General features: G+C 41.8%; 1 protein-coding gene across 6 annotated transcripts in view; it reads right to left on the bottom strand.

Annotated features, from left to right (window-relative positions):
• The window catches only part of ccdc136b (coiled-coil domain containing 136b), a 28,232-nt gene extending 6,185 nt beyond the window's left edge, over positions 1 to 22,047 (bottom strand). The window contains exons 1-8 of one of the 6 annotated variants that reach the window (XM_034218763.1): positions 22,029 to 22,047; positions 20,465 to 20,601; positions 12,207 to 12,506; positions 6,668 to 6,742; positions 5,225 to 5,527; positions 3,064 to 3,181; positions 1,713 to 1,989; positions 493 to 621 (exon numbers count right to left, since the gene is read on the bottom strand). In XM_034218763.1, the coding sequence (XP_034074654.1) occupies positions 493 to 621; positions 1,713 to 1,989; positions 3,064 to 3,181; positions 5,225 to 5,527; positions 6,668 to 6,742; positions 12,207 to 12,506; positions 20,465 to 20,516 (1,254 nt within the window). In that variant the 5' untranslated portion in view covers positions 20,517 to 20,601; positions 22,029 to 22,047. The other 5 variants (XM_034218762.1, XM_034218761.1, XR_004569252.1 and 2 more) reach the window with 5 other exon arrangements.
• Between the last annotated feature and the right edge of the window lie 2,372 nt (positions 22,048 to 24,419).

The raw sequence follows: 24,419 nt of genomic DNA, 5'->3' as shown, positions 1-24,419 counted from the left end.
CGTTCACACTCTGTGGTCAAGAAGTACTCCACGAGCCGCCGCCCCCCCCTCTGTCGACTTTCCTGAAGTACTCCCCCGTTGATAGAAATCAACACGTAATGAATTAAGACCCCACGGTTTGATGATTAATAGGTGTGTGGGTTGTCTTTCATTTTGACACGCAGAAAATGTTATAATAAACATAGATACTGTATGTTAAATGGATATATCCGCCTTCTTTCCATTCCCACAACAATATACATAAATAAATGGCATATTTTGGAAAATAGTTCGAATGGTGATTAATCATGATTAATTAATTTTTAAGCGGTGATTAATCTGATTAAAATTTGTAATCGTTTGACAGCCCTAATTTAAAGACAAAAACACCTGCACTGCAAATCTAACTACAAAACGGACATTAATCACATACTGTATATATAGCGTTTACATCAGTTTGCCTACTTCTGATACCAACTGTATGTTATTGTATTATTCATGTCTGCCCCTCACCTGAGCCCCCCCTAGCTTCTGCAGCTCAGCCTTGCAGCGCTGCAGCTCCTCCTCCAGCTCGGCGCGCTCCCTCTGACTGTTGTCGTACATAACCTGCAGCTCCTGGAGCTCCGTCTTCAGCCCGTCACACTGAGGACACACAGGACACACACAGGTCACACAGGACACACTGAGGACACACAGAGGTCACACTGAGGTCACACTCTCAGGCGCTTCCCTACAGCAGGGGACTGACTGCATGTATTAAGGAGAGACGCTACAGGTACAAATATAACTTATAGATAGAATCGGAGGGATAAAACGCTCTTTAATTGTCACACATGCAGAGCACACAGCACACACAGTGAAATGTGTGCTCTGCTTTTAACCCATCCTAGTACCAGGAGCAGTGGGCAGCTATTGTACAGCGCCCGGAAGGGTTGGGGGGGTGTCTTGCCTTGCTCAAGGGCACCACTGCAGGGCCCAGGAGGCGAACTGGGACCCCTCCAAGTAGCAGTCCACACCCCATATTTAGGTCTGTTCGGGAACTTGAACCGGTGACCCTACAGCCCCCAGTCCAAGCCCCTATTGATTGAGCCACTGTTGGACTAGTTACCACCATGGAAGTTCCCCAGTTGAATAATAACATTAAGACTATTTTCTTTTGTATTAGCAGTGTTTTGAAATGTTAATTATAAAAAATAAATATTCAAATTTGGCATTGTCTTGAAACATTATTTAGTAAATATGTGCTGATTTCATACATTTCCAAAACATAAATCTGAACATTGGATCCAGTCAGGTTAAATATTCTTGTTTCAATTTGTTGTCAGTATAAGAGTACATTTTTTAAAGAGAATGTTTTAGATAACATTCCATAAATCAATACTGCCCTTAGTCATTAAAAAAACATCTATTTTTGCTAGGTTTTCAGAAATAAAATGTTATATAAATCGGGGAATGAATGATTTATGACTATACCCCTCTGTAAAATCCCTCAGAAGATAGATGGGAATAAAACTTGAAAGTCTGGTGTATTTATAAGCGCTGCTGCAGTGGAGATTTTTGGCTCAGAGCAAGAGCAGAAAACAAAAACAATGTTTTTTTCTGTAATGTCTCACCTTGCAGCAGTGTAATAAGGGTTGGACAGCAGGGTTTTTGATTGAAATCAATTTTCCTATAATGGCTGACCTACATCATCCCATGTTCTATTCATATTGTGAACTCCCAGGGCACCATACCTCTCTCTGGACCTGTGAGGCCTTCTCCTCCGCCTGTTTGAGCTGCTCCCTCAGGGAGAAGATCTCCCCGATGCCCCCGTTCCAGCTGCTCTGTGTTGCGGGCTTCCCATCAAAAGAAATGTTCTTCTGGATGGAGGCGTCCACCAGGCGACAGTTCCCAGACTGGGCCATGGTCATGTAGCTCTCCGTCATGACCTCATCGCAGCCGGTCTGCATATCCTTCCCCTCTGAGCCCTCCTCTCCGTCTTCCTCCTTCAGAGACAGGTAGACGCTGGAGCTGGAGGAAAAGGAATAATGGTGAAAAACTCAAGAAACGTTTGATTTAAGCTGCAAAGGCCTTAAGCTCATAAATTGACTCCAAATAGGCCGATCATTTCCCAGATGAAAGGCTAAATGTGTTTTTTCCAGCAATTATTTAGTGAGAGCTTGTTAGTGTTTGTGTTGTCACATTTCATATGCAGAGATTTCCTCATGGCGTACACAACATTTGATAACTGATTGAGACATTATGTATCTAGCCAGCCTTGTAATAGGGCTTCAACTAAAGATTATTGTAATTTTAGATTAATCAAATGATTGCTTCCTTTGTTATCAGTTAATTGTGTGGTCTGTTAAATGTCACAAAAGGACCATCACAAAATAATTGCTTATTTTGCCTGACCGACAGTCCGAAACCAAAACATATTTATTTAATTAAATTCAAAAATATGCAAAACAGAGCAAAGCAGTGCTGGAACTAGAGCATGTTTGGCATTATTGATTTGTGAATTTAAATAGAATAATCATCATATTAATTGGTATGTTCTCGACGTAGTGCTTACTGCAAATTAATCCATAGTATAACTTATTTGGTGGGTTATACTGTATCTCTGTGTTGTATATATTGTGTTTCTCCCAACTCATCCTTTCCCTTTCTATTCCTGTAAAGCACTAAGTAACGTCGGTTTCAATAGCGCTATAAATAAAGTTAGAAATTGCTTTTGATTTATCAGGACGTCTCCATCAGCAGATGCCCAGTTTCCCATCTGCTGAGGGAAATCGTGTGATGCGCTAAAAAAAAAAAATCAGCAGTTGCTACATAGATCGTGTGAGGAAATCGTTTTTAAGGTCAAGAATTAACTTTCAATTTCAAAATTGTTGTCCATTATCTTTCCATTAATCTACTTATCATCTAATAAATGTGTGTGTAATCCCTCGTATGATGTTACAGTTGTACTGCAGCGATTAAACAGGTGGCCGGGCCTTTCTAAATGAGACATGGCGTGAATGACGAGGGTAATATTCCAGAGGGATCCCCTTCCAGCTGATGCAGGAAGCACAGCTGATGAGAGAGCAGCCATCGACCTCTCACCATGTCCTCTGTCTCTGCAGCAGCTGCAGCCTCTCTGTGAGACGCCTGTTGTCCTCCTTCAGGGTCTCACACTCCTCCCTCAGCGTGCGGCACTCCTCCTTCAGCAGGTCCACGTCACCTGGCAGGACAGAGAGGTCAGACAGAAAATTGTTAAATGGATTGTGTTTATATATCGCTTTTTCCTTTTTTTGTCACCATTCACACCCATTCATACAAGGTGCCACCTGCTCAGGGAGACTAACATTCACACATCGTTGGCCCTGCCATCGGGAGAAACTCGGGGTTAAGTGTCTTGCTGAACGACACATCGATGTGTTCACTGCAGGGTCTGGGGATCGAACCACCGACCGTAAGATTGATAGATGACAACACTTCTGAGCCAAGAAGAGGTTAAGAGAAGGAAGATAAGGTGAGCTCATCTTTAATGTTACTGATTGAGACTTTGATATAGTCACAACATCTTAAGAGTATACTTAAGGAACTCTTTATAATAACCATCATTGAGTGGTTCAGTTGATTCAACTTAAGTTAGTCATTTAGATTGATGTTGACAAATTAGTTATCTAGTAATGCAATAGTTACACTTTTAAAAAAATGTTATCCCAGATATACAATTTTACTGATTTGAAAAACATTGTGAAGGGTTAGAAATGGCTTTATAGTAAACTGACTAAATGCATTATTTGGATGGCTACTACTTTCTAAATGCTCTTGTCCATCATTGTTTCTGATGCATCAAGAACTACTTAATATATTATTGTGATCTTCTCTTTTAGCTATGAAGGTATTATCTAATCCAATGAAACAATATAAATGGTCGCATTACTTAAGCATTCATTAGTTAAAACATTATTATCATTTATTTGTATGTAAACCGTTATTGATAACTATTAACTAAAGCTTAATTATCTATCAACAAACCATTTTCAAATAAGGTTATTACAAAGTCTTAGCACTAATATGACTATGTTTAGAGTTAGATGAGTAGCTTGATGTCAACCCAATGCCAATTTGTTAAACATGAAGCTAGCACCAGTTGCTAGTTAGCTTATTGATAACAGGGGAAACAGCTAGTACGGCTCAGTCCAACAGTAACTAAATCTGCCTACTAGCACTTGTATCGCTCAATATTAAAATATCATATCTTGTTTGTTTAATCCAAACAAAAGTCTAAGTGTTAAAAGACATGTTGATGTTTTCTAGAGGGATGTTAGCTGGATTGTGGCTTGACTGTTGCTCGGTTGCCAGGCAAAGAGGAGAATCCAGGAAGTTACTGGTTCTTCTCACCACATCGTGTCAAGAAAGCAAATAAGCGTGTGTGGTCAAATGTCAAAAACTATTCCTGTAAAAGTATTGCCCACTGTGAGTTAGATTTCACTTCAATATTAATGCCATTCTGTGTGATGTTTACATGAAACAGCCCAGTATGAAATATCATGAGCTCCCCTCTGAGACTGCAGAGCCCAGCGATGATATCATGTGTTACAAGAGTGTGTCCCTCCCGCTCATGACTTCATGTCCCTGGTATTTTAAATGCACACACACACACTCACACGTACACACTCAGACACCACTCCCCTTGCAGCACTCAGCATCACATTTGTAATATTTATTAAACCCCACAAATGATTAATGTTCTTGACTGTGAGGTGCTAAGCTGATATGAGGGTTGGAAGAAGAACATCTATAACATCATGTTCCGTTTCCATAATATCAGGCACAAAGACTGATCGTGGACTATTTGTACATTAATGTGAGTTTGATAAATGTCTCCCACTAATGGCTTTATACATGTGGTGTGAAGATGAAGTGTCAATACGGGACTTGATTCATCTTATCTATTATGTACTGTAAGTAAAACAATTATGGAAAGGAGGAGAAGGTATGTGTGAAAACTACCAAAACCACCTCGGCATTCTGTTCCACCTTCCTCTCTTACATCCATCCCTTTTATATTCTATTTTATTTTATTTACTTGCACTATTGTATCCATTGTATTGTTGTTGCACTGTTGGAGGAGCCTGTGACCTAAGATTTTCATTGTCATAACTACACTGTAGCTATGCACAAAATGACAATAAAAGCCTTGAATCTTGAATCTTGAACCTATCTTTTTTGTGTTTTCTTTATTATTTCTACACCTCCTCTCCTCCCCCCTCACCCTCTCTCCTCTCGGCCACCCTGCGCTGGCTCTTCATGCTGATCTCGGCCCTCAGCGTGGTGATCTCCAGCTCGTACTCCTGCGTCTCCTCGCTGAGGCGCTGCAGCTCGGCCCGCCGGCGGCACAGCTCCTCCTGCAGCGAGGCGATGTCGAACTCCCTCTCTGCCGCAGCCTCCTCCGCCGTCTGCTGCAGCAGGATCACCTCCTCCTGAGCGACTCGCAGCTCCTCCTGGGCCTCAGCCAGCTCGCTCTCCTTCTCCTCCTCCAGGCTGTCCATCTCCTCCTGCACAGAGCGCAGCTGGGCTGTGGGGAGAGGAGGAGGAGAGTGTGGCTTTATGGGGGATGTGTAGGTGGGACTGCAGCATTACTATAGATTTATATATTTGTGAGTGCGTGTGTGTCTCACCTGAGCTTTTGCAACAGTGGGCTTGTATGTTTTTGTGAGTGGGTGGAGTGCTCGTGTGTGGGTGTGTGTGTGTGTGTTGTGTGTTGTGTGTGTGTGTGTGTGTGTGTGTGTGTGTGTGTGTGTGTGTGTGTGTGTGTGTGTGTGTGTGTGTGTGTGTGTGTGTGTGTTGTGTGTGTGTGTGTGTGTGTGTGTTGTCTGCGTGTGTGGGTGCTATATGAAAGTGGAGCTGATGTAACTGATGGTAACAGACCTTTTCTCAGGGTGTTGTCCAGACTATATGTTTACTTCTCACAAAGACAATATTAACACAAAAATAACGCCGATAAAACCTTTGATAACTCAATTAAACACTTAAGACCTGATTGTTGTACGCAATGCATGCAAATGCATTAATAAATAGTTTGGCATTCATCCAACTGACTGAAAAAGAAGTGGCAGCTTAAAAACAACACTTTATAAATGTTCTTTGTTTATTTCTGTAAACAGATTGAGTTTGGAGTTTCTTTCTATCTTTTTTCTTTTGCTTCATTTGTTTTCAAATGATGTACTTGGGTTACGTGGGTTGGGGGTGTGTGAGTTGTACTGTTTGTTCTTAGGTGTATTTTGTTGACCCCTTATGATTAAACACAAACAGCTTTTTGAAGAATAATTGTGTGTCTCTATGTGAATGATTTATTTATTTCAAATGGAATTTTAAAAATGGTCACAAATAAGAAAATGCCCAAAAATATACAAGCTTTTAACGTGTTCTTGTCAATCATACTTATTTAACACTTTCTGTCTGAGACTATTCAGTAGAGAACTAGTAGGATAATAGAAATCCCTTACAGTGATATACAAGATGTTGATTAACGCTCACAAATTGTTCCACACAGGCAGCAGACAGTAAATCCGCATGACCTTGACTATTGAAAAACATGAGAAATATAATATGCAATATCTGTATTCGATTCTGTTTGGATGAACAGTCAGTTATTTCCTGGGTTTATTCAGGGCATAGAGCTTTATTGCTGACGTTTTATTTGTGTTGTTGATACCTTGCAGATTCTGGATCTGGCGGGTGAAGGCTTCAGCCTGATGGGCGCTGGTCAGACGCTCGTCCTCCAACAGATCTGTTGGAGAGGTGAAGTGAGCGGAGGAGTAGAGGGGAGGATTTGGAGAGAGATAAGAAGAAAATGTCAGTTCAGCAGCCAAAGAGAAAGATCACATCTTGATAAGCTCTTCAACCTTGAGGCATGTGGGAATGACACAAGCAGATCTGTGTATGTCAGTGTGTTAATACATGTGGGCCTGACCAGCATATTGTATAAGATGAGTTAGGGTATTCAAATGTATGAGTATATTTTCACCTATTTTTCAAATCAAGTCAACAAAAGAAATAAAGCAGATTCATTTGGCTGTGCTTTTAATTTTCTCTCCTATTTTTCTCTCTCCGTTTCATTTGGTCTCTGTTATGCCAAGTCCTTTCTCTAGCATGCTTTGGGCAGATCTAAATATAGTTTTAATACAATAACAGCTTCTAGATGAATACAGAGGACCTTCAATTGAGTCTGTATATTCTTAAAGGATAAATTACTACAACGTACCAAATACAACCTAACCTTACCTTTAGTGGTATCCAACCATATACTGTATATATATTTAGAAATGCATTTTCTTTTTTTTCAATAAATATGAGGGATAAGTCGGTACACAAATGTTATCAAGACTAAAATGTGGTGAACAGTAAACCAACCTCACATCAACAAGATAGCATAGTCATTGTGATCTTGTTGGCGTTCAATGTAAATACTGCTATATTTTACTATATTTTTTAATGCTATTATAGTTTTTTTGAAATAGTTCTCTATCTGTGTTTTTAATTGTTGTTTTACTTTTATGTATGCACAAAGACACCAAGTTAAATTCCTTGTACGTGTCAACCTACCTGGTAATAAACCTGTTTCTGATTCTGATATGTGATCATGTTAGCACTCTGATGATAGCATTAAGCCGCGGTACTTCTTCACAGGGCTGCACGTTAGTTACGTTTTGTTTGTGTCACTCATTGTTTTTTTAGTGTTTCCTGTTTTATTTCTCCTCTTGTTACTGATCACTTCCTGCCTTGGGTTTTCTCCCTCCAGATTTGGTCTGTTTGGCCCTAATTAGATTCTCCTTTCCCTCGTTAGCCCTGCAGTCACCAGACCTCCTGCTCATCTGTTCCCATTTCCCCATTACTCTTTCACAATTTATACTAGCCTAGCTCCTTTGTTCTTTGTCAGTTTCTGTATTGGGTTTTGTTTACCTGTTACCTTCCTGCAATTGGACTCTTATCTGTTAGCGATAAATCATTTAACTGCTGCAGGCAGCCTGCTTTTTGTCTGTGTTTGGGTCCTTCCTGACAGTTGTGCTCTAAAAAATGGGAAAGACTAATAGGGAAGTGGGAGCAGGAGAGCAGGAGGCTGGTGACTGCAGGGCTAAAGAGCGGCAGGTGAAACTAATCAGGACAGAAAAGAAAACTGGAGGGAGAACACACGAGGCAGGAAAGGTTCTGAAACACAAGCAGAGGTGAGTCAAATAATATACTAATGAGACAAAACAAAACAAGTCCAGGGCAGATTATTAAACTATCAACAATTGTCATGAGCGTTTTTATATTGAGACAATGTTTCTAGCAAGAAATCTCAAAGAAAAACTACACTTTCTGTAAGGCTATACACCATACCACCAGAGGTAAATAATTGAATATACACTGAACAAAAATATAAATGCAACACTTTTGTTTTTGCTCCTATTTTTCATGAGATGAACTCAAAGATCTAAAACATTTTCTATACACACAAAATAACCATTTCTCTCAAATATTGTTCACAAATCTGAAAAAAATCTGTGATAGTGAGCACTTCTCCTTTGCCGAGATAATCCATCCCACCTCACAGGTGTGGCATATCAAGATGCTGATTAGACAGCATGATTATTGCACAGGTGTGCCTTAGGCTGGCCACAATAAAAGGCCACTCTAAAATGTTCAGTTTTATCACACAGCACAATGCCACAGATGTCGCAAGTTTTGAGGGAGCGTGCAATTGGCATGCTGACAGCATGAATGTCCTCCAGAGCTGTTGCCCGTGAATTGAATGTTCATTTCTCTACCATAAGCCGTCTCCAAAGGCGTTTCAGAGAATTTGGCAGTACATCCAACCGGCCTCACAACCGCAGACCACGTGTAACCACACCAGCCCAGGACCTCCACATCCAGCATGTTCACCTCCAAGATCGTCTGAGACCAGCCACTCGGACAGCTGCTGCAACAATCGGTTTGCATAACCAAAGAATTTCTGCACAAACTGTCAGAAACCGTCTCAGGGAAGCTCATCTGCATGCTCGTCGTCCTCATCGGGGTCCCGACCTGACTCCGGTTCGTCGTCGTAACCGACTTGAGTGGGCAAATGCTCACATTTGATGGCGTCTGGCACGTTGGAGAGGTGTTCTCTTCACGGATGAATCCCGGTTTTCACTGTTCAGGGCAGATGGCAGACAACGTGTGTGGCGTCGTGTGGGTGAGCGGTTTTCTGATGTCAATGTTGTGAATCTAGTGGCCCATGGTGGTGGTGGGGTTATGGTATGGGCAGGCGTATGTTATGGACGACGAACACAGGTGCATTTTATTGATGGCATTGTGAATGCACAGAGATACCGTGACGAGATCCTGAGGCCCATTGTTGTGCCATTCATCCACGACCATCACCTCATGTTGCAGCATGATAATGCACGGCCCCATGTTGCAAGGATCTGTACACAATTCCTGGAGGCTGAAAACATCCCAGTTCTTGCATGGCCAGCATACTCACCGGACATGTCACCCATTGAGCATGTTTGGGATGCTCTGGATCGGCGTATACGACAGCGTGTTCCAGTTCCTGCCAATATCCAGCAACTTCGCACAGCCATTGAACAGGAGTGGACCAACATTCCACAGGCCACAATCAACAACCTGTTCAATTCTATGCGAAGGAGATGTGTTGCACTGCGTGAGGCAAATGGTGGTCACACCAGATCAGAGGTTGCGCTAGACCTTTTCACTGCCCGTCATTTTGACGGACAGGATCGTAAAATTTCCGTCAAAATTCAGTATTACCCGTCGGGGGGGGGGGGGGGAAGCACGGTCGTGAACTGTCAACGGGGGTGTGGGGGGGAGAGCACAGTCGTGAACTGTCAACAGGGGACGGGGCGCACGGTCGTGAACCGTTAGCGCCGTGTTATGCATGCCCACTGCACCTCGCGGGAGTGCGCACAGCGTAAAGCCAAAACTCACAGACATTTCAATGATTTGTACGGCAAAGTTGGGTTTGGAAACGGTATCATTTCCTTTTTGGCAGGCATGCTTAACACCGGAGCCTCGCTGCGGGGAAACTTTAGCGCTGTTCGGAGTTTGTTCTTATCCGTCAAAATGACGGACTGCTTTCAGATTTTTTTTTCAAATATTCGGTTAACGCGACCTCTGCACCAGATACTGACTGGTTTTCGGACCCCCCCAGACCCCCCCCAATAAAGCAGAACTGCACGTTTCAGAGTGGCCTTTTATTGTGGCCAGCCTAAGGCACACCTGTGCAATAATCATGCTGTCTAATCAGCATCTTGATATGCCACACCTGTGAGGTGGGATGGATTATCTCGGCAAAGGAGAAGTGCTCACTATCACAGATTTTTTCAGATTTGTGAACAATATTTGAGAGAAATGGTTATTTTGTGTATATAGAAAATGTTTTAGATCTTTGGGAGCAAAAACAAAAGTGTTGCATTATATTTTTGTTCAGTGTAGTTTGAAAATATAGCAGGGAGTCTAGTTTGCTGTACTTTCCCTGAGGTAACCGAAAATTCAGCAAAACTATTCTGCTTTACATTTTTCTACTGGTGGATATAATGTCATTCCCACCCCCATTCTCATTTCCTGTCCTGTCTCCTGGTGAGTGTAGCATGATTTGCAGCTTGTATTAATAATCCTCTATAGACCCTTGATTTTCTTTTTTTCCTTCACCTCACCTTACATCATTCTCTGACCATGTCACTCACAGGACCCCCACCCCTACCACCTCCACAGCCCCCACCCCCACCCCCACCCCAACAGCTGCCAGCATGGGGACAGCTGACTGTCCTCAGAGGGAGTTTAACAAATGTGTTTTCTCAATGCGATTTAGGACACCCAGTCTGGAAGCCTCCCTCAGCATGAACACAGTTGTCTGAGGAATGCCTCTACCGCTGTCAAACAAACAACTGAGCTCACTGTGTCTTTTAGTGTGACACAGTCATATACACACACTCATAAATATGCACAAACACACACACTGAGCTCACTAGCCCATACCCAAGGCCTTACTCACTGCTTGTGTCCCTGAACATTAAGCTCATCATTTCTAAGCTATGATGTGATGCTCCATTTAGCGCCTGTGAGGAACTGACCGTGTCAGTGGCCGCGTATAAACATTACGCTTCTACAAGTTCAACTAGATTGTGATGAACCGGAGACGTCGGGATGAGTAAAGCTGTCCAGGTAGAGGAAGGAGTTTTCTTCTGTGGTGTGAAAACTGATCAAATGTAAACTATCACTGAGATGGAAAAGTGCAATGTTTGCTTTTTTACTGCAATATTGATTAAATATGGAATCCATGATCATGACATCTTACGACATAAATGAAGCTGATTTATAGCAGGAAGACTCCAGATGGCAGAAGGCCCATAAATGTAAATGTTTAATCGCTCATTAAGTTTGAAGCTTTTCTTGTTTATTGACAACACACTTGAGATGAAGGGAACTGAATGTGGATCTTAGTCTCTGTGTTGTCCACTTTGTTTTATGGTTTAACATTTCACGCATGACCTCAATTGTAGAGATCCAGGAAACGCAAAAGCGAAAATGATAGTGATCAGTGAAATGAGGCGATTAGTCACTGCAAACACTCTGTGTCACAAAATATTGTTGAATGCAAACGGCAGATAAAGACAGTGGTCGAGCTTTTAAATACATCATGAATGGTCACTATTAAAAGGAAATTACTTTATAGCCCGAATTGGTTAAAATTGGCCCCTTTTTTAAAGCATCGCGAATCAACTTGTTGTTCAACCTGCCACTGACTTAGCCGCCATATAAATGCACACACACCATTAAGCTGTTGCTTGCTCTCCATTCAGCCTGTGTTTATGCTAGGATCCCACTGTGCAGATGGCATTGAATTGCCACCATATAATTAAAGGTTAAAGGGGACTCCAGTTGTGGATAATTGTGACATAAACATCTGCCATGCAGTTACAGATGCTACAGGAACTTCTAGCTTATTCAAAGATTGTTTATATTACATTGTTTTAACATGTATTTCTTTAAAGATTTAGCATCTCTCTAGCATTGAAAGATAGATTTAAATGTTTGGGCTGAAATGACAGTATTTAGGTTATGTGGAAGATGTTTGCATGTGGCTTAAGAGCTCTTGATTTCAGGTCAGATGGCTGTAATTAAATGTTGGATAAAAGATTGTGTTACAAGACGATTAATGATTCAAGGCACTAAATAATGAATATATAGTGTAAAGGTAGAGCATTGACCTTGCAGCTCGTGGAAGCTCTCCTGGTGTTGGTTGGACGTTTCTCTGGCGTCGTCCAGCTCCAGCAGCAGCTGCAGCACCTGGGCCCTCAGTTCCTCCAGCTCCTGCTCCTCCGTCAGCGGCTCCTGCTGCTTCTTCATCTTCTCCTCCCCTTCGCCTTCCTCCTCCTTCAGCTTCTTCTCTTCCTCTTCCTGGTCCATCTCCTCCTTCTCGTTGTTCTCCTGCAGGATGCCTCTCTCCTTCACTGTTATCTGGTTGTCCATGGTGGGGCTGCACTCTGCTTTCAGATCGCACGGGTCATCTGAGGAAAAGATGAGTGTGAAATTAGAAATGGGATTCATGATATTAAAAAGAGAGGGTGACAGGAAGAGAGATGACTAGGTGAAAAACCTTTTTGTCATCAACCTAAATTGATTTGAATACAGCACACGGTTTTCTTTTGGATCAACAGCACCATCTTGTGATCTTATCTTGCATTGAGTCTATTGTACACCAAACTCTATTGCACTCATATACCCCAACTACACATAACGGTTTTAATATAGAAAAAATACTGACAACACTTCTTATTATAATAGAGCTTAGTTGTTTATAGAAAGGGATAAAAAGAAAATCACGTTAGGAAGAATGCATCAAAAATATAAGCCTAAACTGTCTTGGCTCAAAACGTTTTGATACGTTGTTATAAATTGAGACATTATCAATACATAATACCTGTTGATGACCACTGGTTACAGTTTTAAGACACATCTGTTTTACATTGGTTTATCCGCTCATTGACTTAACATTTCTGACCAGTAGGTGGAGTGCGTAAGCCGACACAATGCGGAGAGAGAGGGGGGGGGGCGCCTTGTATGCTGAAGCAATCACTATGACTCACCACTCAGCAATGTACCTCCAAGTCCATAATAACACAAGCTAGTACGAGAGATGTGACAAAAACACGTTTCTCTCTTGTATTACACCGTGTCAAATTTCATGGCTGTCTGCAGTTTTCTATTGTTTTGTTTTGTGTTGATTTTCCTCGTCCGCATCAACGTCCTGAAGAGAGTCTACAAAGCCCAATGAAACATTATGATGTATACTCAATTTGACATGATTAGAGCTTTTGGTTTCCAAGGCTGCAGAGATGAATGCAGAGCAGGTCAGAAAACGAGAAGGGAGGGCATAATTTGCAGCACAACAGCATGAGGGTAAATTCTCATTAGACGAGGCAGAAGAGTCTTTTCCCATTAGTTAGATGAGATTTGCTGCCAGGCGGGAAACGGCCAGAGCTAAATGCACATTATATTCACAGTGTCGGTTTGCTCTCAGGTGCAGTTAAAGGTTAAAAGATCATTTGTGTAACTGTTTCATCCCAGGACATTTAGCTTACATCTCACACTGGCCTGAGACCATTTCTCTCTTATTTCTCAATAACATGCCCTCCGGGGTCAAGTCATAAATTGATGTGCAGCATCTTTCATTTTCAAGTGGTCTCTGAACATTTATGTCTGTACTGTAAGCAGTGTGTGGAAGGGAGAGGGGAATATTGTTTGCCGAGATGGGAATAGAGAGATGGGACAGGAAAAAAGTGCAGCAGGGGACTCAGCAAAGCATTAACTAAAGATCTATCTAATTAGAAGTGATGCTCACCGGGGTAATCCTGGCTCAAGGGATGCTTCCATCTCTTGTGGTAATTATTTCTCTGCCTTGTTGTTCCCCTCACGAGATGTAACTATTTCCACCACAACCAAGTATGTATTTTTCTAATCATATCTATAGCAATAGCAGCAGGATGCATCCTTCCTGTCTCATAATAGTCCTCATTTAAACAATGCAGCCCCCCTAAGAGGCATGTGAGAGGTTTCATGAGCACTGGGCTATTTTGTCATTAAACTTTGATGCTGGTGTAATGAGTTAGTCATAAAGAAAGGGAGCAGGAGAGAGGGGCCGGAGCTGCTTGTACAGCCAGCGGCGGCTAAAAGGCCATCAAGAGACAAAAAGCTCCCCACTGAATATCACTCGCATCTGAATCTTTCCGGAAGTAATAATTCAGAAAGCTGGCTCTAACAATTTGTCCTTTGTTTTACATTTTGAATATGTAGCATTTAGACTGCCCTACAATGAGCACAAACGATAGCTGATTAAAAATAAAATGAAATACAGGTTATAGTGCAAGGCTAGTTTAGTTTAGTGCACACTTTTTACCCGCTTCCTGTAGCTGCTGCTGAATGGTCTTGGACATCTGTTAATATGACAGGCCACAAATCCCATCTCTACTTTCTTTAACTTCCTCTGATGCAAATGTATAAGCTTCTGCCTCTCACCATATAATTCTGTGCCAATCATTAACTCTCTAAAACCTTCCTAGAGAGCCATCCCTATACGTCCAGTGTTTCTTCTTGGCAACTCCCATCTGTGTGTTTATCACTTCAGTCCTTAAGGAAGCTTTATCGCCTCACCTTGTGAGTGAATGTCAAACACATTGTGCAGCAGAATTGTCTGCAATGACACCTGTGATCACTCCACAGCATACTTGGCTCAGTGCTGGTGTTTAGTCACGCAGGGATTGCATTAGACATGGACGCTTCTTGCATACAAGAGCGAGGGAGGCATCTCAGGAGCAGAGTTACAGCTCCAGGCAGACGATGGCTTTATCTGGCCTGCACATTCCTCCGTAATCACGTTGCAGCCAAACACTTTGAGTATGTCACTGCGAACATTGTGCCACTTTATAAAACAGACAACAAGCAGGGCTGTGTTGGCCATCAGCATTTCAGAAAAGATGTCTGAGATTACATTTGAATAGTCATTTGGCAACACAAGCCTGTTGTTTTGCTTCTGATTTGGTTTTCGGAGATGAAGTGTAATTATAATTGCACTTTGCCTAATTGAAGAGGAGTGAGGACTTCTCCATAAAACACTTAGTGTGATTTTGCAGTCAGACTTTCAGTTCTGTGTATTAAAGGGGCCCTAATATGCTTATTTAGAGGTTCATAATTGTATTTTGTGCCTCAACTGTGACATTTTTACATGCTATAATCTTCAAAACGTGCTTTAATTGTCTCATACTCCCTATGCTGCAGCACCTCTTTTCACCCTCTGTCTGAAACCAGAGCCCAGACTGCTCTGATTGGTTAGCTGGCCGGCTCTGTTGTGATTAGTCAACGGCTTAGAGATGTCCCGCCCCTTAGCCTATTACTTACAATGTGTTGGAGCAATTTTAGTCTTTGCAGTCCATTAACATGCACAAAAGCCTATAACACACTACAGGTAAAGGAAACCCAGAAGGCATAATAGAGCCTATTTCAATATGCAGCAAAAACGGAAATCCACTAAAACATTTCCTTATAACACTATAATAATAAAGAGTAGATGGCAGTATATCAAACCAGATATTTCTGAAAAAGAAAGATACAAATGTGTTATACTTTATGCTTTATTTAATCAGGTGCAATGTCATTTCAAACGTGATATATTGCAAGAAAGCTTCTCTATGTAACAAGTGGCTCTCTTCCCCTGACTGCTGGTTATATTTCTCATTTCATTGTGGTGAGAGGAACATCTGGAGTCAAATCAGCTGTAAAAAGAAATGATGGCTCACTGAGACAGGAGCTGGAGGCTGTGAGCAGGTGTAATGTGATGGAGCCTCGTGCTGAACCAAGCTTGAACATGTTAATGAGGAGAAATGTGGTGCTGGCACTGTAAGAGTGTGTGTGCAGCTTTTTGTGATTCTGTGTAGGGCTGCAGAATAACTTGAAATTCTATTCTCGCATTTTGGACTAATAGAATATCCTAATCGTAGTAAGCGCAATATTTTTTAAGGACAACATTTGCAAAAGTTATCTGAATAAAGTATTGTGGAGCCAACCTAAAAATTATTCTACACATTTATTGAAAAAATCACATTATAATTTTGCGTAATTTTCAATGATAATGTGAATATTGTTTAATTCCCTCTTACTTCGCACATCATATCGCAATTTAAAAAAATTCATATAAACACAAATAGTTATTTCTTTGAACCGTGCAGCCCTAACTCTGTGTATAAAATGTATGCATAAGTGTGTAATTGTACTTAAACCTGTGTGTGTATGCAAAATGGTGATATGCAGGCTTGTGTTTCATGTGTTGTATTATCTCTTAGGCCCACTTGTGATGAGTCTATACTCATATATGATCACACGTGTTTAAGCTGCAGTCTGTGCATGTATGCCATGGAGCTCTGTGTAGGAGGCCATGCATAATGCACACCGCCCCAGCTTTGAAACCAGCCCAGCACTATGATGCTAGCTTGTTCCCTGCACTGGCACACTTCCTCAGCAACACATCATTTGGGGAAGGGAAGTAGGAGTCTGCAAATCACGGAGAGACTTTGCAAGTGCAAAGTAGGAGCATAGGAGGAGAAAACAATAAGAGAGATGCAAGGAAGGAGGAGTTATGTAATGGCCTTTGAGATGCTCACTTCCTCATGAAACTAAAAGGAGTCACGACACTAGTTTATCTCTATGGTGACCTCTGCACACCAACAACACAGGGATACACCATCTGGAAAGTCACCTTGGCGATAAAGCTGTTTTGTGCACACTTTTGCTTGGCATTTGTCTACTAGTGCTTTTCCCCACAGAGAAGCCCAGGTGATCTTATCACGTGTCCCTCCATAAAGCTCACTTCATAGGGAAGCCGGCATCATGTGAGATTTTATGACTCCAAACTGTGAGACTCAGCAGCTTCAGACGAGGAGCGAGCCACAGGGATGGAGGTCTTTAATGAGGTCAATGCGAGTTTATCTCTTTCCCTCTGTCTCTGTAGTTTGAGCCTGAAAACTCCAGGGAAAGTGAGGAACAACTGCAGCTCGTGACGTCAAGAAAAGAAACGGGATCATAAGCACCAAAGAGTAGGACTGACTTAATGAGCCACTCTGTTAAATGGAAAATTCATGTTTGCATTTTCAAAGGGAATAATAGAAAGTGGGTCAACAGAATAAAGACATTGTAGAAAGAGATACTGTATAAATCAGCCTCATTACATGAACATGCACAAAGCGTGTCAGTGTGTAATTATTACTGCAGGTGACAGATTCAGGGAAGAGGTTTCTTCATGGGCGTACGTGATGGTGCCCTGTTTGTGTCTACATCTGCTTATTTTGCATTAAGGGATATGAAAGAGAACAAAACATGAAAACAAATGATGTATTAACAAGCAATTGTTGCCTCCCACCTTAAATCTATCTCTGTGAAAGATTTGTAATCACTTAAATTGGCCCTGTTTCAGGTTCATATTTGTATTTTGTTTCTCTTCTGTTACATGTTTCCATGCTTTAATGTTCAAAAAGCTCTTTATTTGTTCATACTGCCTGTGCTGCAGCAGCTCTTTTCACCCTCTGTCTGAAAACCAGAGCCCAGTCTGCTCTGATTGGTTAGCTCTGTTGTGATAGGTCAAACGCTAATAGCTGTCTTGCCCCTTAACCTATCACGTACAATGTGTTTGAGGGCTAGCCAATGGAAGTGCGAGTGTTGCATAGTGATGTCAATATGTCACAGAAGTAAACACAAGAGTCCAAAGGAGGCGTATCAGGCAGGGGGGGTAGTGTGTGGGGAAGAAACTCCCTCTGGACAGAACATTGGGATTCTAGCCTTTGCAAACCATTTACATGCACAAAAACCTACAGTATAGGACAGACTACAGGAAAGGGAAAACCCAAAAAAGCAGGATAGGGCTCCTTTAAAACGAGGGGGAAAGACGGGGCACCACAGCTTGTCAGGTAGCGAATCCAAAAAGCATAAAGACTAATGGGGAGAGAGAGTGCACTAATGATAGGTTGTCAGTGCCAAGCCTTTTTGCAAGGGGGGAATAAAAGTATTTTAAATCAATAGCATAAGCTGCAGGAAGGAGTTATGAGTTCATGAACCTTCTTTTTCCCCCTGAAAGTTTGAGGATTTTGTTCCATTATTCAACTTAGTGAGAATTAAAAAACATGTGGCACACTCAATTATTTCAGGTACCTGCAGAGTGCATTGAAAGCTTGTTTTAAAAGGCTCTAAAGTATGATGGGATAGGATGGTTTAGGCAGGGGAGAGGAAATGGGATGCCTGAGGGTAGAAAAACATGCAAGATTTGTTTTCATTTGATTTGCAATATTAAACAGTGATGTGAGAATCTCACATTGTTGTTTTTCTCACAGGTCTTTGCAGCTCCCAGATCTACAAAGTTTGTTTACAGCAGCAACTTTGCTATGTATTAGATTTAAAGAGCTGAGATAAACCCTGTTTGGCCACCCTTTGGGAATATTGCTGATGATGTGCATTTCACAAGGTGAGAGTACAACACTGGAGAGGAGTGGAGGGAAAAGTCGGAGAGGACAGGAGAGAAACTATGTGTGGGTTGAGGCACTGGCAGGTGCAAAGGTTTGTGTCTCTATGCCTGTGTGTGCACGTGAGTGTGTTGGAGGGTGTGTGGGCGCTGAAGAGAGCAGAGGACTGCGATGGAAAGAGGGGGAAGAGATATTGTGTAGGACAGGCAGCAGAGGAGAGAGAAGGATGGAGGGAGATATGCTCGGTGACTGGTGCAAGTGGGAGGAACAATATGGTGGCCGACGGCTGAGATCAGCTGCTAATGGTGTTTTATTGATCAGTGGGAGCGTGTGTTTGTGTAAAAGCATCTGTATTCCCTGTTGGTATAGAAGCATTAATTCCAGGGTAGTATGGAACAACGTCCCAACAGGGCTGAAAATGCATTTCAAATAAAAGTGTCAGATTGATAATTGACCTGATCCAGGACAAAATGAATGCACTTAGATCCATTAAAATCCCAGGGTGTATGAAATTCAAAAAGACATGAGTTTATACCTTCCATCACCCAAATTCACTTTGTCTTTGCTGTTTGTCTATCGTTATTATAATTAGGATTCACACTCCATTAAACCACACACTTGCTAGATGCTGATTTTCTGAAAAGCATGCCTCAGGCTGTGATGAAAGGAAAGTGGTCTCCAGAGTTTAGACGGCAGGAACAAGCTTGTTAGGAAAGAAGCTTTTCTCCTGAGACAGCATCAAATGCTATGAGGGTCAATATGCAGGCATCAGCATAATGTAAAAAAAAAAGAAATTACACGCAAACAACAAAGCAGTGTACTAAGTTTACAGCTGACTCTGAAGAGCAGGGGGGCTTTGAGAGATAATTCTTCCCATAGTTGTTGTTGAAATTTCAGTTTTAGGACAGTAGGCTACTACGCAGGAAAAGGAAGCAACATGGCCGCCAGTCAGAGGGCTGTGACCTGTGGTTCTCTCTGAGCCCCTCCACACTGACAAACATCCTCCCAACAGGAGGGTCCCACACAGAGCTGCTCTGTCTTCACGCCCATACAAAACATGAAGAAAACACACTCCTTGTTGTCGGACACACATGAAAACATTCCACACGTTCTTAACTGATTCTGTGAAAATGCACTGTGCCCAATGCCACACATTCATAAAGTTACCAAACAAGCTCAACAGCAGCTGTCAAACCCAACCATTATATGTAAAGTGAGTCCACCACAAGCATACATGGTGAGCTGAAAACAACCTTAGCATAAAAAGAAGCTTAAAAACATCCAGACTCCATCCATTGTCATCATCATCAAGTTTTTAAAAAAAAATCAAATACAATCATAAGACATAATGGAGACATGTGAAATGGGACGCCCAATAAGCTGTAGGAAGCTTGAGAACAGGGCAAACAACAAATATAATGTATTTACATTATATATCAATGATACATATAGAATTGAGAGAGTTTGTGTATTATTCACAACATTACAACCCCAAAAACATACCCCATACTAACCCAACACCCTATAAAAAGGAAACTACTGAAACCCTAACTACTAAATGGTCTAATATTTAATTCATCAGTCTCAGAATAACACATGCAGCCCCTCTAACACAGCCTTGACTAACATGTCTCTGGGTGCCAGCCCTCTATATTTACCTGGCAGCACGTTGCCTCCATCAAAGGTCCACAGCTGACAGAAATGCAGTGTATCAGCTTGGCACAGATCCTAATAAAGACAGTCTCCTTCTAATATCCCCACTTCCTACCAGCTGACCAGCTTTCTGCAGCTCCTCAGCTCACACTATCCCTCGCTTTGAGAGTAAACACTCTTTCTCAGCAGAGATAAACATCGACCCCTCTACCTTTTCCTGCCTATCTGTAGTACGGGGGCTAAAAATAGCCACATCATCGCGATTAAACACATACATACACACACACACACTGACAAACAGCTGAACAGACCTGTAGAGTCCAGAGCCTCCTCGATGAGTGGAGGTAAACGCAGTCCATCCATAGCCCCCTGTAGCTGCAGCGGAGAGGGGGAGACTCGGGAGAGAGTGGGCGAGAGAGGGTCAAGAGGCTCCACACGCCCACCTCAGCTGCAGGGAGAGAGAGAGAGGCAGAAACACACGGAAAGTACTGAGCACTAGTACTCGCCACTCACACACACATGCAGGCTACGATGCACATATACACACACACACACACACACACACACACACACACACACACACACACAAAGAGGCTGAACCTCGGGAGAGTTTGGGAGGGTCCGGGGAGCTGAAGGCTGAGCACTCCGCAGCGTAGGAGAGATGCCGAGAGGGAAGAGGGGAGGAGCAGGGAGGAGGGGGATGCTGTTTTCCAGACGGCAAGCTCTCCCTCTCTCCCCCTCCCTCCCTCAATTTATTCCCTCTTTTACCCCAGCTATTTTAAATACACAGTGGTGGAAATGTGACGAAGTACATTTACACAAGTATTGCTTAAGTATCAATTTGAGGTACTTGTAGGCTACTTTTCTTGAGTATTTCCATTTTCTGCCAATTTATACTTTTACTCCATCACAGAGGGAAATACTGTACTTGTTTACCCTTCATTTATTTGCCATTTCTAGTTAGTAGTTACTTTTTAAGTAACAATATGATGTGTCTATATGATGTATAATCTATAATCAACTCGGTAGAACACAAAGTATCCAAAATGTACTTTACATTGACAAATTACAAGATTATGTATTTATTTTTTAGTGATACTGAAAATAATTGTATAACATTTTATAATAATACAACACTTTTAAAAATGCTATTCTGCGCAACAGTATATTTGCATAGATGCACAACAAAAATGTGTTAGATTTCATCTGAGTACTTTCTTTTTGATATCGTTTCTGAATCTTTTCCAAAAATCGAAATGGTGGTTTATCCTGGACTTTCCCTTTGATACATTAGACCTTGTTGAATAATTGCAAGATCAATCCACCGGTGTGAAATAGTTGGCAAGAATAGCTGATCTCCAGCGAATGGCAATGCATTCAGCTGGCAAATGCTGAACCCATACATATTTCATAATGCAAATTCAAACTGGCTTGTCTAGTTCCAATAAGCTAAGTTGACATTTTGAAAATACCCTAACAAACAGCTTTCAAGAAGAGCTGAGCACCAAAACATTTCAAAACTCTGTCTTTGCTTCGTAGCATTCATTCATGTGCTTTCTTGCACATACACACACATTAACACACACATGCTTCCTCTTAACCTCATGTACAGCCTTGGCCCCTAAGCCTGATGAATTTACCTATAATGAAGTCCAGACAGGCTGTTGCTGTGGAGGCTGACAGCTACCACAGCAGATTACTGATCATTTCCCCTCCATTGTTCATTTCCTCCCCTTGCTGACTCTCTTTCTCTTTCTGTTGACTGCTTATAAACAGTTGCTCTTCCTCTATAAACAGCATCTCAAACACACATACCTCTATTTTCATCACTTCCCTTCACACATACATTTCTTTCTCTCTCTGACTGTCTCTCACCTCCAATCACATCTGGCAACTTCTGTGCAGAACGTAAGGAGCCAGAAATGTGAGGTGTGCCATGAAACAGTCTGAAAACTGTCAGCTTAGAGAGAGGAAAGGAGGGTCAGGCTTTACCGTTCGCTGGCCCAGTAGGAGGATATTCCTATCACAGCACTGTCAAAGAGCAGGAAGTGCACACAGACGCACAAACAACACAGTCAAACACATATGGAACCTGCCGACATCTGAAAGAGGAAATGTAAGAAAAAAACAGAAGTAAGTGCAACGGAAATAGAAAGACGGTCTACATGTGGGTGTGAACAAGAATAGATGATAAAGGGGAACCAGACTGAAAAGATAAATGTCCGCTCATAGACACTTCCTCTACTTCCGGGTGGTTCTGCACAGCTTTCCTCAGGCAGCCATGACAAGAAGATAACGCATGCGAGCATCTTTCAAAGTTGTCCCACAAAAAGTCTCTCTGACACACAAAGGAAGGGAGAGCTGTTTGCTGACAAGGTGTTGATAAGGAGTTGACAATGTCTGGCTTCAGTCCACCGTGTCACAGACTGTGGCAGGAGCCTGGTGGCAGAGCAGAACGAGCACAGCAGGAATGCAGATACAAGATTAAACCCTGGTCCAACACTACAATTATTCTCACTGCTTGTTCTAAACTGCTTGCTGAACCAGATGGGTGGGATGGAAGTCTATCTGCCAAAACACACTGAGATGATTGTTGAATGGCTGGACTGGAAGCTACACTATGAGACAATCAGTCAGCAACCTCACCCAAAGTTTTAATTTTGCAAAAGTACAGTATATCCAAGTGCCATACATACGCCAAATGTCTGTGAGTGTTTGCTCTGTGACAGAGCTCTGTCCCGCCGAGTGTGAGGTCATGCACAGGGAATCCATCCGCTCATACTGTCTTCTTTGTTTTCTCCACATTTAACAAGTCATACGCGAGACGCCCTCAGAAATGGAGCCTGTAATTGAAAATAAACACAAATGGACGCACACAGATGCAAAAACACACAAAGGGGCAACAGTTTCTTATCTGCAATTGTAACGTTTTACATTCTACATGCTGCACTCATGTCATTTTGAGTGGAATGATGGTTTCAATGGGAGTGTTTAAAACGGATTTGCACAAACATGTGCATCATGAATGCGTGCAATTCTTGTGTCTGAGCCGTCACTCCAGGGATGGTGAGGTCAGTTTGTGGGTTGGTCTTTAACTTTGGCCTAGATTGAAATAACTCAACTATTGGATCTATTGCTATGCAATGTTGTAATGACATTCAGGAGGATGAATCTTCCTAACTTTTGTGATCTTTGACACTTTTAGTGTAATCCTGTGAATTTTGTTGACAGATATTAAGGGTGCCCTAAGAGCTTTGACTTTAAATCTCCCACCATCATCAGGTAAAAGTGTCCAATACTTGGATATAAGCAAAGCTCTGCCAAACTAATCAGAATCAGAATACCTTTATTAATCCCACACAGAGGAAATGTACGTTGTTACAGCAGAAAAAGAGCCACAGTAATGTTATATATGTTATGTTACATGCATTAAAAAGTACTAAGTTAAAAAAAAAAAGTTATAATAAAAAATATAATAAAAAGTTAAACAATTTACAAAATACACATCATGTAACAGTTTTTAGGATTGAATTACATTGCCATCAGCTTCAACTGTTTTGTCTTCAGCGTTTAGCATGGCTGCAGACTCTTTAAAATCTGAAAAATCAGACTGACTATTTTCCTCTTGAGTAGGTGTTTGGATTAGAGGAAAAACCATTAAGACAACATTCGGACAAACATCATATCAACATCAGAGCACATATGTACATTCAAAGTGTATCTCCCAACTAAGATGGCAACTACCTGAAGACTCCTAATGCCCATGTTTGGTTTGTTTGTGTTTACATGGAGCTTAGTCCTATCGGAAAGCTAGGTCGTTAGTAAACCTGGAACAGGTTGTACTTGTTGTTAACTCAGTCTCCAGCTGCAGTGTGCTCCTAATAGGAGCAGAGGGAGCAGGAGGAAGGGGAAATGGGCCAAAAAGCTAATTTTTTTATCAGGGCCCCAGAGTGTTAATCAAGTAGACACTAACCATATGGCATTCAGACTTTAATTAGACTTCATGGACATTGATGGACAGAGCAGAATGAAACTATTATTTCCCAAACAAGCAAATGTTTAATTCTAAGGGGGAAAGTGCCAGATGTTGTTATTTTACCTTTACGAACTGATTATGATGTTCGTCCAGTGCAGTGGTGAGCCGCCAGGGCCCTGAGGGCCTAAGATATTCTAAAAAATTATATTTGAAAACAATGGTTTTTTTTCAATATTTCTTTAGTAATATTTTTCATTAATTGTATTTAAAATAACATTTCCAAATAAATA

Source organism: Gymnodraco acuticeps, unplaced genomic scaffold (assembly GCF_902827175.1).
Source record: "Gymnodraco acuticeps unplaced genomic scaffold, fGymAcu1.1, whole genome shotgun sequence".
NCBI classification, from domain to species: domain Eukaryota; kingdom Metazoa; phylum Chordata; class Actinopteri; order Perciformes; family Bathydraconidae; genus Gymnodraco; species Gymnodraco acuticeps.
The sequence above is the reverse complement of the archived record's forward strand: the minus strand, read 5'-3'. Positions and strand labels throughout refer to the sequence as shown.